This window comes from Otolemur garnettii, unplaced genomic scaffold, assembly GCF_000181295.1.
Source record: "Otolemur garnettii isolate 467f Iridium unplaced genomic scaffold, OtoGar3 scaffold00218, whole genome shotgun sequence".
NCBI classification, from domain to species: domain Eukaryota; kingdom Metazoa; phylum Chordata; class Mammalia; order Primates; family Galagidae; genus Otolemur; species Otolemur garnettii.
This window is the reverse complement of record NW_003852613.1, coordinates 1,044,574-1,057,989: the sequence shown is the minus strand read 5'-3', so window position 1 is coordinate 1,057,989 and position 13,416 is coordinate 1,044,574. Positions and strand designations below refer to the sequence as shown.

At 55.6% G+C, this 13,416-nt stretch overlaps 1 protein-coding gene across 1 annotated transcript in view; it reads left to right on the top strand.

Annotated features, from left to right (window-relative positions):
• Nucleotides 1-12,098, top strand: part of DGCR2 (DiGeorge syndrome critical region gene 2) — an 88,880-nt gene extending 76,782 nt beyond the window's left edge. Inside the window, exons 7-10 of the mRNA XM_023508018.1 lie at nt 1,241-1,444; nt 7,237-7,389; nt 8,223-8,459; nt 9,721-12,098. Coding sequence (XP_023363786.1) covers nt 1,241-1,444; nt 7,237-7,389; nt 8,223-8,459; nt 9,721-9,977 — 851 coding nt within the window. The 3' untranslated portion in view covers nt 9,978-12,098. The remainder of the gene's footprint in view (nt 1-1,240; nt 1,445-7,236; nt 7,390-8,222; nt 8,460-9,720) is intronic.
• Nucleotides 12,099-13,416: the final 1,318 nt, after the last annotated feature.

Sequence of the window (13,416 nt, the reverse complement as noted above, 5' to 3'; positions counted from 1 at the left end):
GCTGCTTGGGAGGCTGAGGCAGGAGACTCGCTTGAGCCCAGGTGTTGGAGGTTGCTGTGAGTGTGATGCCATGGCACTCTACCCAGGGGGACAGCTTGAGCCTCTGTCTCAAAAAAAAAAAGAATAAAGGACTAAACTGTGCATTTATGCTGTAACTTATAACCGCATAGTTACCTCTACTGCTTTTGGCTTCCATGTGTGTTGTAGTTACTGTGTCAGGCATTTCTCTGAAAGCCCCAGATTCTCATAGTTTTTGTCTGTCTGGGAAAGTATTTTGCCTGCCTTTTTGGAAAATAGCTTTGCTGGGTATGGACTCTTGGTTGCCCATTTTCTCTGAGCACTTTGAATATCTCATTGCACTGTGTCCGGCCTCTGTCTTTTCCACTGAGAAGTCAATTGCTGTTCTTACTGGAATTCCCTTCTGAGTGACAGTCATCTTGTGTCCTGTTTTTAAGATTGTCCCCCTGGCCTTTGCCGTCCAGCATCTTTACCATGAGGTGTCAGTTTGTGCACCCTGCATGTTTGTCTCCCTTGGAATGTGTTGAGCTTCCTGCATGTCTAGGTTTTTGTTGAGTGAATGTGAGTTGTTCTCAGCTGTTCTTTCTTCTGGTGCTGCTTTGCTCCTGGTTCTCTCCTCTCCTCTTAGCATCACTCAGTTCACATGCTCAGTGCTGTCCCATATTTCTCTGAGAGCTATGTTCATCTCTCCTCATTGTTTTTTCTCTGCTTTAACAGGGAATAATTTTATGTGAGTTTTTTTTTTGTTCTGGAGGGTTCTGACCACATGAAAAATACAGATTGACCCCAATCTTAAGGGAAGCACAAACCTATAGTTGTGAATTTCTAAAACATTTTACTCCAGACATCCCTAATCCATGTAGAGACTGGAACAAACTCCCTTCTCATATCCCTCTGAGGCCCCTTTAGCTCCTGTCCCCTCCCCAGTGTGTGTGTGTCTGCCTGGCCCTGAGGGTGCTGGCTTCTCAGCCCCCGCTTGTCTCTGGCTATGCCTGTTCCTCTTACTCTAGTCCTAGGTCAGATCAGTGCAGACTCTTGGACGCCACACTGGGTTGTGGGCAGACTCTGAGATGTCCAGCCCACTCCTCAGCTGCCCAGTACGGAAGGTGCCAGCTCCTCCCTGGTCACACAGACCTGTATGTGTGTGTGCTGCCCTCCAGGCCCAGGAGGGTGTGGGCTCCCCCCTGCTCACACAGACCATACACACGTGTGCTTATTGCAGGTCAAACATGTGTCGACATCAAGGACAACGTGGTGGATGAAGGATTCTACTTCACCCCCAAGGGGGACGACCCGTGCCTGAGCTGTACCTGCCACAGGGGGGAGCCTGAGATGTGTGTGGCCGCCCTCTGCGAGCGGCCCCAGGGCTGCCAGCAGTACCGAAAGGACCCCAAGGAATGCTGCAAGTTCATGTGCCTGGACCCAGGTGAGGCTCTTGCTGGTGGGGCACAGTAGGTCCCCATAAGGTCTGGAGGTAACTGTCCCTCTGCTTCACTGGTGATGGGGACTCGTGGGGACTTGTGGGGCTGTAGCTGGAGGTAACTCCCTCTGCCTCACTGGTGGCAGGGACTTGGGGGACTATGGCTTGGAGGTAACTCCCTCTGCCTCACTGGTGGCAGGGACTTGGGGGACTATGGCTTGGAGGTAACTCCCTCTGCCTCACTGGTGGCAGGGACTTGGGGGACTCAGGGGGCTCATGACATGTATGCAGCAGCAACAGCCTTGCTTGCTCTGAGCCGAGTCGGAGGCTTTGATGCCGTCACTGTAATAGGCATGCCTCATGGGACCCTCAAGGTGCTTCATCCCCATTCTCAAGTGGCAGCATTCACAAGTGGACTTGAACTTGAATGTAGCTGGCTGGCCACAAATTGGCTGGAACTGACAGTTTCGAAGCTGTTTTTGCCTCTCTTTAGGACTTGGAGCTAGACTTCTCATTTATGTTTGTGCTGAGCTCTTCCTGTTTTTTAGTATGATAATTTGGAGGGTTGTGACAGTTGGCATTGCTTATTTATTTTATTTATTTATTTATTTATTTTTTTATTGAATGGTAGTTGGCATTGCTTATAATCATCCATTCTCACTGTTAGATTTTTTTAAGGAAAAGACTGTTACCCTCAGTTTCAAGGTATGGACCCTCACCACGGTGTGGTGCTTATGGATGGACCCGACAGAGAATCTGGTCTGGGTGTGCAGTGGGAGGACCAGGCGGGGTCCCACAGCCCATCACACTCCCTGTGGCTTGCATCATCCTTCTGCTCACCAGTACAGCTGCTGGATCTGGTAGATTCAGATCTCAAGGGAAATATAAATTAGCAGCATGAATTTGCTTCTCTCTTGGGTGCCACAGCGTGAGAATAACGTGGCAAGGACTTACGGGAGCTCCTTGGCTCTTAGACCCTGCAGAAGAGCAGCTTGGTCAGAGTGTGGTGGCCGTCTTCTTCCCTGGGGCCCTGTGGAAGAGAGGTCTCCCAGCTCCTACTCTCCTCCTGGAGTTTATCCATGTCCCCCCTCACCAGACAGGCAGCGGGTAGAGCAGACTCGTCCTCCTGAGGCCGGGCAGCAGGCACTGAGGCGCGTGCACCATCAGACATGTGCAGCTGACTGCAGTGAGCGCAGAGGCCCATTTGCAGCCCAGCCCCCCCAGAGCACCCAGAGCTAGAGATAGGAGGCAGCATTGGGCCCCATCCCTCAGGGCAGAACGTTTTCTGCTTGTGTAGCATGTGTCCCTGTGGGGCTGTGAGAAACACTGATAAGCTGCTTACCAGGTCTCCTCTTCCCCCAGCTGCATTAGCCCAAATCTCCAGCACATTTACTATCTATGGGAGCTAAACTGTTCACAAGCCATGTCACCTGGATTCCGGGTTCCGTTACTTAGGAGTCTACAGTGCTGCCTTGCTTTTCTGTCCTGGCTTTGTAAGAAGGACCAGACATATACAAGGATAACCTGTCTGTGCATATGTGTACCCTAGGGAGCCTGCCCAGCCCCGGGGATTGCTCAGTAGAGTAGGGCCCTGGGTGTGTCTGGGCCGCCCACTCTCCTCTGCAGCCAGGGCAGCTTAGCCAGGACCCACTCTGCCCACACCGTGGCCACTCTTCTGTAGGCTCCTGGGAAGTGCCAAAATTCCATCAAGAGCCGAGATGCTGTCAAGGAAACTTTGGAAACACCTAGGGTCCAGAGATTAAGCTTCAGTGTATCCCTTTTAACAAGGCAAGAGTATCTGCTCTTGCCACACAGTTGTCATTATATTCAAGGTCAAAATCAGTGGCAGAAAGCAAGAAGAAATGAAAAGACATCAAGACAGAGGGGAGAATGACATGCAGGTGACGTGATTATGTGGAACATTCCAGAGAATCTACAGAGAGTCAGTAGGACTAGTAATTCAGATACGAGATCAAAATATAAACCCACTGTTCACACAGTGTACCTGTGATAGTTGGAGATTTAAATTTCAAGAAGGTACCACTTAGAATAGCAACAGAAACATGAAATAAGTTATAGAGCTTATAAAATATGTGTACATTAGGTCTGTTGCAAACTAAAATACTGTTGAAAAAAATCAAAGGCTTAACTAAAAGGAAAGATCACTGTGTTCCTGGATTGGGGGCCTCAGCATCACTAGGAGGTTAGTTCTTCCCAAATGACAGATTCAGTGCAATCCCAACAACAATTCTAACAGACATTGTCTATAGCCATTGACAAGCTGAATACAGAACTTACATGGAAAAGCAAAGGAGTTAGAATAGCCAAAATGGTTTCATAAAGAAGTTAGAGCATCAGTGCTTCCTGACTTAGGACTGACTATATAGCCCTGGTCCTCACATCAGTGTGGTGCCGGAGCAGAGCAGTCCTGAAACAGGCCACACTCTGGTCAAAAGCACGAGGGCAGTTCACCCGGACAAGACAGTCTTTCAACAGATGCTGCTGGGGTGGTTGGACAACCATATGCAGATCTCACGCTGTATTTAAAATGTGCTCTGAGTGTCACTCATCTACCTGTGAAACCGTAAACCATGAAACATCTAGAAGAAAACGGAAGAGAGGTCTTTGTGACTGCAGATAGGCAACATGCTTAACATCCTTGAAATTAAAAATTGATAAATTAAGACTTCATCAAAATGGAATTAAATGTTTGCTCTTTAGAAGATACCATTAAGGAAGTGAAAAGACAAGCACTGACGGAATTAAAAAACATCTGCAGAGTACAACTCAGACAGATGTGATGGTGGTCAGATGCCTGGAAAGATGCTCAGTGTCAGCCCATAAGGAAACAAACCCACACAGGGTGCCACATCTAACTGCAGGGCTGAAAGAGTAAAACCCACAACAGTAAGTGCTGGCCAGGGCACAGAGCAGCTGGGACTCAACTGCTCCCTGACCCTGTTGCACTATGCTTCACCTGACATGGGAAGGCTCTGAGATGCGGCTCCTGATGAGGCTGGGTGCTTGGCCGGTGCAGTTAGCGGGTGCTGGTGCTTCACCTGATGCAGTAAAGCTCTGACTTTACCAGGGCCAGGTGTTTAGCTGGTGCGGTTAGCAGGTGTTTAGCTGGTGCGGTTGGCAGTGCAGAGCCCATGTTGGGACTCAGGGCTGGGCCTTTTTCTGCTCCACCTGCTGTCTCTGACAGATTTTGAAACTGCTGCCACATAACCGAGCTCAGTGAGATGGGTGAGTTCCCTGTCTCTCTAGTTCTTCATGCTCAGGATGGGCAGCCACCTGGGGACCTGGTGGTCCCACCATCAGATTGAGGGTCAGGCCAGAAGGACTTCAGGGCAGCCTTACTACTAGCAGTGTCTACCCCAGCAGGACGCGTAGGGGAGATAGAAGCCTACCCTGTCTGCACTGCCCAGAACCCTGTGGAGGGACCAGCTGTGGTATAGGTCCCCGGGGACCTCTGGCTGCTGGGACAGGCTGCTTCAGGACTGACTGCAGGTGGCTTGGTTCTAAGAGAGGCTGCTTTTTGGTCCCTGTCATGGAGGAATAGCCGGGACCTTGACCATGTTCTTGGGTTTATTTTAAAACTGATTAAGAGTTAGTCATTGTGAAGGGGCTGCTTCCTGAGGAGCAGGATCTCTGAGCTGGCCTCCAGTTAAAAGACACACCACCAGCCCTGGGCAGATGGATTCTCCCACTGACCAGGATTAAGTGTCCCTGAGGCTGCAGGAGGCATCAAGAAAAGCGGCTAACTGGTGAGAGGACATTTCCTCCCATCTGCTTCCCAAGCGCTGTCAGCTACAGAACTCCTTCTGAACTTTAAAAATTTAAGGAGATTTTTGTGCTGCATTCTGGCCTGGGGAGGGGGCAGGGTGAGCTCTGCCTTGGTCTGGGGTGGGGTGGTCTGAGCAGCAGGCACAGCTCTTGGTTTCTGCTCACACAGTTGTGAAGTGTCTTGTTGAGCCTGCTTGGGGTGGGAGTGGCCAGCCCTGGCTCGTACTGAAGCTTAGCAGGGTCCCTGCCCTGTGAGGTCCTGCATCTAGGAACTGGTAGGTTACTCCTGCCCCTTAAGCCTCCCTGGCCTCCGCCCTCAGTCATCACTCCCTGGCTCCATCATGCTGTGACTGCATGCACGTCACCATCCTCATCTAGGTCAAGAGCTTGTGGAAATGCAGCTGCATCACAGGTGCTCGGCCAATACACCTGCCACTCACACCGGTGCCAGGCTCACCATCCCCTTCCCACTATACACAGCTCACAGTGAGCTCCTACCCTCAGCATGTGGTGTGCACCATGCCGGAGCTCAGTGTCTCCACCCTGGCACCAAGAATGTCAGGGTCAGATGCTGTGTGGTGGAGGCTGCTCTGTGCCCAGCAGGACCCTGAGCTGCATCCCTGAGCTCCACCGGCTAAATGCCAGTAGCACCTGCCCTCCTGGTGGTGACCACCAAAAAGACAGAGGGGCAGAAGAGGCACCACAGCTTGGACTCTTTAATTTCAGCATCCAGCCCAGCTGGACCTCAGCTCCATGGCGCCTCCCTGCACTCAACAGCCGAGCGGTGGAGCCAGGCCCGCCCAGCCCTCCTATGCATGGCACATGGGTGGGCCTGCGTGGCCGGGCAGGAAGCCTGGGGCCCAGCGGTGTGTGTGTGCGCTGCCAGGCTGTCCTGTGGCGTCAGGTGCTGCTCTACACATGCGTGCTGGGGCTGGGTGTCTCCTCTGCTGCAGCTTGTGGAAGGTTGAGGTGAAGCTGTCAGTCCTAACCAAGGCGGATATTCATTTATAAACTGGGGCCTGAGCTGACCAGTGATTGTGATCCTGTCCCTAGCCAGTGTTGGGCACTGTGGCTGCTCCCAGCCCCTGTACAGCCTCTAGCAGGGCCTCACGGTCCTCTCTCATCCATCAGTGAGTCATGGCATCCTCAAGCACATGTGCCCAGCTCTGCTCTCCTTCCTGTCTGTCACTGCCCTGTCCATTTCATTCTCTGATACCACATGCACCTCCTCACTGGCATCCTGAACTCCATACTCCTTCCCTGTGGTCTGTCCTCCCCACAACTGCCCCTGGCTAAGTTATGAGTGGATGTCACCTGCACTCCAGACCTGCCAGCCTCTCCTGTCTGTGGGCCCTGCCTGCCCAGTCTCCTCAAGGAGAAAGCAGCTGCCTGGTGTCCCTTGGCCGTTCTTACTGGGCACCTGAGCACCTTCCTCTGAACAGCCGCAGGCCCCAGGCAGAAGGCAGGCCTCCGAGGGCACTGCTGCCCTTTGCCCCTAGCCCTTGTCCCTCCTCGGTTGTCTGCACAGCACTGGGCATAACTAAAAATGCTGCTGTGTCATCTTTCACAGTGAGGCAGGGCAGTGACATCATGTCCTTGTGAGCAGGGAGGGCGGTTGGTGGCCTCATGCGCAGCCCAGCACCCAGAGCAGGGTTTGTGGCTTCTACGGGAGGGTCACTCTCCAGCTGGGCACACGGCTACTTCACACCATGCAGGCACAGCGGATGCCGCTTTCTTGATCAGGTAGCATAGGCGGGTGTGTGCACACACAGTGTCTGAGCCTGCAGCCCTTTGGAGGGCAGAGGACATGCCACGGGGGTGCTGCTGGACGCCTGTTTGCCCCTCTTCTCCTGGTGTCTTCTCATTATTCTTGATTTGGGGTAGCTTTGTGTCTCCACCCATCTTAGGAGATGTCAAGTGTGGGGAGACCAGGAACAAGTGTTCCGCATCCCCTCCTGTGGGCCCGGTGGGAGGTTGGCCCCCTCAGCAACAGCATCCTCATTCCCTGACAGATGGCAGCAGCCTTTTCGACTCCATGGCCAGTGGCATGCGCCTGGTGGTCAGCTGCGTCTCCTCCTTCCTCATCCTGTCGCTGCTGCTCTTCATGGTCCACCGGCTGCGCCAGCGGCGCCGAGAGCGCATTGAGTCCCTGATTGGAGCCAACTGTGAGTGCCTCCATGGGTCTCCAGCACCCCCCCCCCCGCAGGTCTCCACGTCTCCCTGTCCTAAGCTGTGTCCTCTTCTAGGTAGAACTGCCTGGCAGGAGGGGCAGGGCTCTCTCCCACGGATGGGGGCTGCCCAAGGTACCCCTTACCCACCACGTGCCTGCCCAGGCACCCCTAGGAAGCCGGAGACACAGGCCCTGACCCTGCATCCCCCATGCCCCATACAGGGAAGGTTAGCACTGCATTCAGACAGGATATCACCTCCTCCACTGGCCTGTACCCTGAGCATAGGCCACATTCAGGAAAGCAGCAGATACTGGTGGCCGTTAGGTAGCACAGAGTTTGTGGCTCGCCCTCCTCAACCTGAGTTCCTCAGCAGTGCACCAAGCCCAGTCAGAAGGCCCCTCCGCAGTAGCCCGTGCCCCTAGTCAGCCCTTGTCTCATGAGCTCCTGCTCCTAGGCAGGCCGGGGAGCTTGCCTGCTGCTGTAGGGCCCCAGTGCCGCCTGGGTGAAGGCCACATGTTGCTGGTCCTGGTTTCTCATTCATGGGGCCAGGAACGTTGTTGCCAAGAACCTCCTTACTCTCACCAAACCTGAGAGCTGGGGAGAGCAGTGGCAGTGGCAGACACATGTGAGCGAGGCAGGAGGGCCACATGGGGGTCCCATGGGCGCCAGATGCGTCTGACAGGTGGGCAGCTGGGCATAGGCACGTGGCGCTCAGGGACAGAGGGTCAGCCTCAAGACTGAGGACGGGGGATGGGGGGTGGTCAGAAGCCAGCTGGCCGCCTCCAAGTGACACCCATGTCATCCCCCCCCCTCCCCCAACGGCTCAGTGCACCACTTCAACCTGGGCCGCAGGATCCCTGGCTTTGACTACGCCCCAGACGGCTTCGGCACGGGCCTCACCCCACTGCACCTTTCTGACGATGGAGAAGGCGGGACCTTCCACTTCCACGACCCTCCGCCTCCTTACACAGCTTACAAGTACCCAGACATGGATCAGCCTGATGACCCGCCGCCGCCCTATGAGGCCTCCCTCAACCCGGACAGCATGTTCTATGACCCTGCAGGTGCTGCCCTGGGAGAGGGACACTCAGTGCCAAACGGTCTGGCACGTGGGACTGCAGCCTAGTGGCCCTTCCCAGCTTGGGACCACTTACTTCCTTCTGGTCTTTGTGGTTTTCCCTGTGAGGCTTTCCCCAGGGTTGTCTGTGCAGAGGCCTCCAGGGAGGTCTAGGACCCTCTTTCCTCCCATTTTTCCCCCTGTGAGTATCTGTTAGCTAGGTAGCCCTTGGAGTGAGCTGGGGAGCTGGGCCCTGGTGGTCACCAGGACAGGGCTGGCTCAAATCCAGGGCTGATCACTTGGGAGTGAAGACACATGTGCCACAGAGATGCCGTGGTGACAGTCGCTTGTCTGGAGGTGGCTCTGTGAGGTGGAAGGAGAGCACCGGCTCTGTGTCACCCATCTGACACTGGGGGTCATTCCTCACAGGGCTGTGAAGGACTAAGGGGAGGGTCAGGTGCTCCTCCCTCCTTTGCCTGGCCTGTCCCTGAGGTGGGCAGCCCAGCCTGACTCCCTGTGTGCTGTGCCCTCTGACACACCCATGGCACTGGCTCCTTGCACGTCCACCTGCCTGAGCAGAACAGGCACCGCGAGGCTGGCGCTGCTGCAGGGAAAGCCCTTAGTCCTGTTTGGTCAGCTGCAGCCACTCCTGTGTGGCCAGGCATGCAGGAAATATGGGTGCAACCCCTGCCCTTGGGAGGTAGGTCATCACAGTCTGCCCTAAAGGGGCCAGGGTAGGATCAGATGCCTGCAGGGGACTTTAGGGGAGAGCCGCATTGCTGAGGCCTCCTGTGTCCACTTTCAGAGGCAGCCTATGGTAATGAGGAGCAGGCCAAGCAGAGCGAGTGGCCCTCCAGCCGCAGACCCTCCCTTGGGTCGAGGCTCCTCATAGACACCTGTGCGGTTGGTAGGGCTGCCTGCTCTGACCCTGCCACCTGTGTCCTAGCCACAGCCCTGAGCTTATCTCCTGCCAAGCCCAGTTCAAGCCCCGCTAAGTCTGATGGGATTCCCTCTGATCCCCACCCCCCGACCCGCAGTTCTGGTGGCTCCACTGGTGTCCTCTCCAACTCACAGCATATGTTGTGTCTGCACCTTGTGCACCAGGCACCTTCAGAGCCGGTCCTGGGGGCTCCCTTCAGAGTCTGAAGTCCAGAAGAGCCCCGATGGGGATGTCAGGCAGGAGGAGATTTATACCATTTGGTCTGCCCCCTGCACCCCCTGTGTCAGGCCTGCACCTGCCTCTGACACCCCTCTGTCTCTTCTGGCAGATGACGATGCTTTTGAGCCTATGGAGGCCAGCCTGCCAAGCCCAGGGGATGGCGGCAGTGAAGGTTCATTGTCCCGGCGCCTGGATCAGCCTCTGCCCACTTCGGCAGCCTCTTTGGCAGACCTGGAAGATTCTGTTGACAGCAGCAGCGCCCTGCTCATGCCCCCCGACCCTGCCCAGAGTGGGGGTGCCCCTGCTACAGAGACATTGCCAGGAAGCAGCCGCCACAGCCGCAGCTCCCTCAGCACCATGGTGTAGATGGTTTGGTCCGTGCCCAGCAGGCTATGAGCATCTGTCTGCTATCAAAAACATCAGTCCCTGTGGGAAACCTGAAGGGCCCCAGCCTCAGCCTGGACCCCCCAGTCCACTGCTGCACCCCCACGAACAGGTGCTGCACAGCCCTGGAGTAAGGAGGGCTCCGCGCCCAGGGTCCCTGGGGCTCAGACTCCTTGCAGAGTTACGGGTTATTGTTGCTTGTGGCGGAAGACTGACAGTTTGTTCAGACCACATGCTATAGAGGCCAGGAACAAAGACCGTGGCCTGTGGCCAAACCGTGTCTGGTGGGCTTACACACTCTGGTGTGTGCCCAGAGACACCTGCCTGCCAGTTCCAGGCCCAGAACAAACTGAGCAGGGGCTGCCAGGGTGTGCTTGCCGGCCTCTGTCAAGAGGGCACCTTGGGACTGTGTGCTGTGGCAGTGGGTCTGCTTCAGGGCACACGGTCTACTCTGGAGATGGCCCCTGCAGCCCAGCTGTGAACATCAGGGTCACCCTGTCTGGAGCTGGGGCTGGTCTGGGGCTATTATTGCTCCTGAGCCCTGAGAAGAGGAGCTTTGGAAGGAGGTTGGACTCTCGGCTCTGTCTCTGCATCTGGGCTCCATGAAGCTCAGCTCTGTGGCAGGAGGCCATGTCTCCCACAGTGTCTCTGCAGTACTGTGCATGGCTCCCCCAGCAGCAGCCCTGGACACTGTGCTGGGGGCCAGGGACTGAGCCAGCTCCTGCCTCTGCACTCTGACACTCTGGGCCCCACCTCCTATTGAATTGCTTTTGGACCTGGCCTGCTCCTCCCTACCCTGTTTGTGCCATAAAGGGTCATTTCTGTGGGGCAGGTGGCTGAAACAACATTGGGGTTGTGTGCATCTTCTGAAAGCCTGTTCCTTGCACACCACCAAGCCCAGGGGCTGCATGTGCACCCCTCCCCCCCTTAGCGCTGGGTGCTGGGTGCCAGGTACCCTGCCTGGGGCCTGCTGCCTGCTCCTAGGCAGTGGTCCTTGAGGTTTGGAGATTAAGCAGGTTCTGTGCGATTTTTAGCACGTTGATATCTTTTCTACGTTGAATGTCTGGATCGTGTGTGCGTGCGTGGGTGTATGTGGCTGTGTGGCTGCGGTGATGGTGGTACAGGTTGGGGGTCTCCTGCTCCCCTGGGCCATCATGTCTGCCTCTGCCGCCCCTCTTCCTGTGTCTTACTCGCCGTCTTTCCAGACCAGCGAGGACAGCCAGAGAGGCTGAGGCATGTGGTGCTGTGGTGACAGGTTCTGCACAGTCCTCTGCTAGCCTGGTTTTTCCACCCCTTGTGGAATGACAATCTAGAGCTCTCCTTGGGCTTGGCCAGCCGATCCTGGAGGCTGTGCCAGGCAGGCCTGCACTCCCTTACTGAAGGGACACTATTTTGTCCATAGTTGAATCCCAGCCACGGGGCTCACGTCAGCTGCTGAGGACAAAGCAGGAAGCAGGTCACGCTTCCCATGTGTCAGGCTCCAGAGCAACCGTCACAAGTGTCACTGGTGCCAGGTGACCAGCAGAGGTCCTGGAGGGACGCTGGCAGGCCTCAGAACCATGCTTACAGGGGATGGTAGCTGGCATGAGGTGTGTGGGACTCAGAAGCTACCTTTGGGGACCGAAAGACTGTTGGGGCCAATCAGGCATCCAGGAGGCAGTGAGGAAGAGGGCCCATGGAGGCTGCAGAGGGTGGGCTTGCTCTGGACTGTCAAGTTTTGGTCCGAGGGTGCTTATTTGGGTTGCCAGGTGGTGGTCTGGGGTCTGTCCTGTCTTTACCTACCATCCAGAACTTCACCCTTTGCAAGACTGGCCTTGGGGCAAGCTGCCTGAGGAGGAATCCTGAGGGGGCCCTTGCTGAGGCAGGTGTTCCTGGGAGCAGCCCCCCGCCCAGGGCTGCCTTCCCCTCTGTTCCTGAGACCAGCTGCCCTGACCTGCCACACAGGGTGGAATTGATGCTGTACATTGTCTCAATGCCTGTTTTTATGTTTTCCTTTCACTAAGGGTTTTTAGTTTGGGTTTATTTTTGGTTGGGTTGGCACTAATTCTTAAGATGCTGTGAGAATTGTTTCATCCAAATGCCAAATAAACTTGTGTTCTGGAAGAGGCATGATCCGTCCTTGGTGTGATCTGCCCCCACCTGTAGTTGCCACAGGCTGAGGCGGGAGTAGCTGGAACCTTGCAGCAGGACCTCTGGGGTTTGTAGCCCACAGGTACCCAGCAGACCCCTGAGCTCCTGATGTCTGAGCTGCCTTCCATTGCATCCCTGTCCTGGCACCAAAACCTGGGCAGCAGCTGCCTCCTTTCCCCAAAGTGCAAAGAGCCTGACTGGCAATTGGAAAGGGTTGCAGGGTACAAAAGTGACCCCTCCTGCAAGGATCCATCTTGGGCCCAGATCCACAGGGGACACTGGTTAGGAGGGAGGCATTGGCCTTGAGCCCACGGCAGGTGAGAGACGTTTCCTCCTAATCTGCCACCCAGGTCAGGGGCACTGGGGTCCAAGGTGCCCTTTCTCTCTGAACTTTCTTTCTTATGGCTTTGGCATGTTACTCCTGGTTCCAGCCTCTTGTTTTCAGAACTGTAAATGGGAATATTAATAGGATAGCCCCTTCTCAGGGTTAGTGCCAGTGATTGTTGCTGACACACAGCCGCAGCCCTGAATCAGCGCACACCCTTGTGTACACTCACGGCCCTAAATCAACGGATACCCATGTGCACACCCACAGCCCTGAATCAGCCCACACCCATGTGCACACCCACAGCCCTGAATCAGCCCACACCCAAGTGCACACCCACAGCCCTGAATCAGCCCACACCCATGTGCACACCCACAGCCCTGAATCAGCCCACACCCATGTGCACACCCACAGCCCTGAATCAACACACACCCAGTGTGTCACACCCATAGCCCTGAATCAGCCCACACCAAGTGTGTCACACCCACAGCCCTGAATCAGCACACACCCAGTGTGTCACACCCACAGCCCTGAATCAGCACACACCCAGTGTGTCACACCCACAGCCCCGAATCAGCCCACACCATGTGCACACCCGCAGCCCTGAATCAGCCCACACCCATGTGCATACCCACAGCCCTGAATCAGCCCATATCCAGTGTGTCACAATCGGAGCCCTGAATCAGCACACACCCTGTGAATTTGGAGTTCTGGCCTTTCATAGTAGCTCTGCATGGTTGCTGCCCTCTGGGACCCTTTGCCAGATACCCAACTCCCCCAAGAGCCCACAGCACTCAGCCGTGCCCCCAGCCCACCCCATCAATGACTATGTAGCAGCCTGGCTAGCAGCCCACTCTGTGGTCTTCAGCCATTTTCTAGGCCTTCCCAGATGCTGCACTGTGCAGGCCCGGGCCCTGTGCTTCCTTTCCTTCACGCAGCCCGTGGTGCTCACAGACTCCACCCATC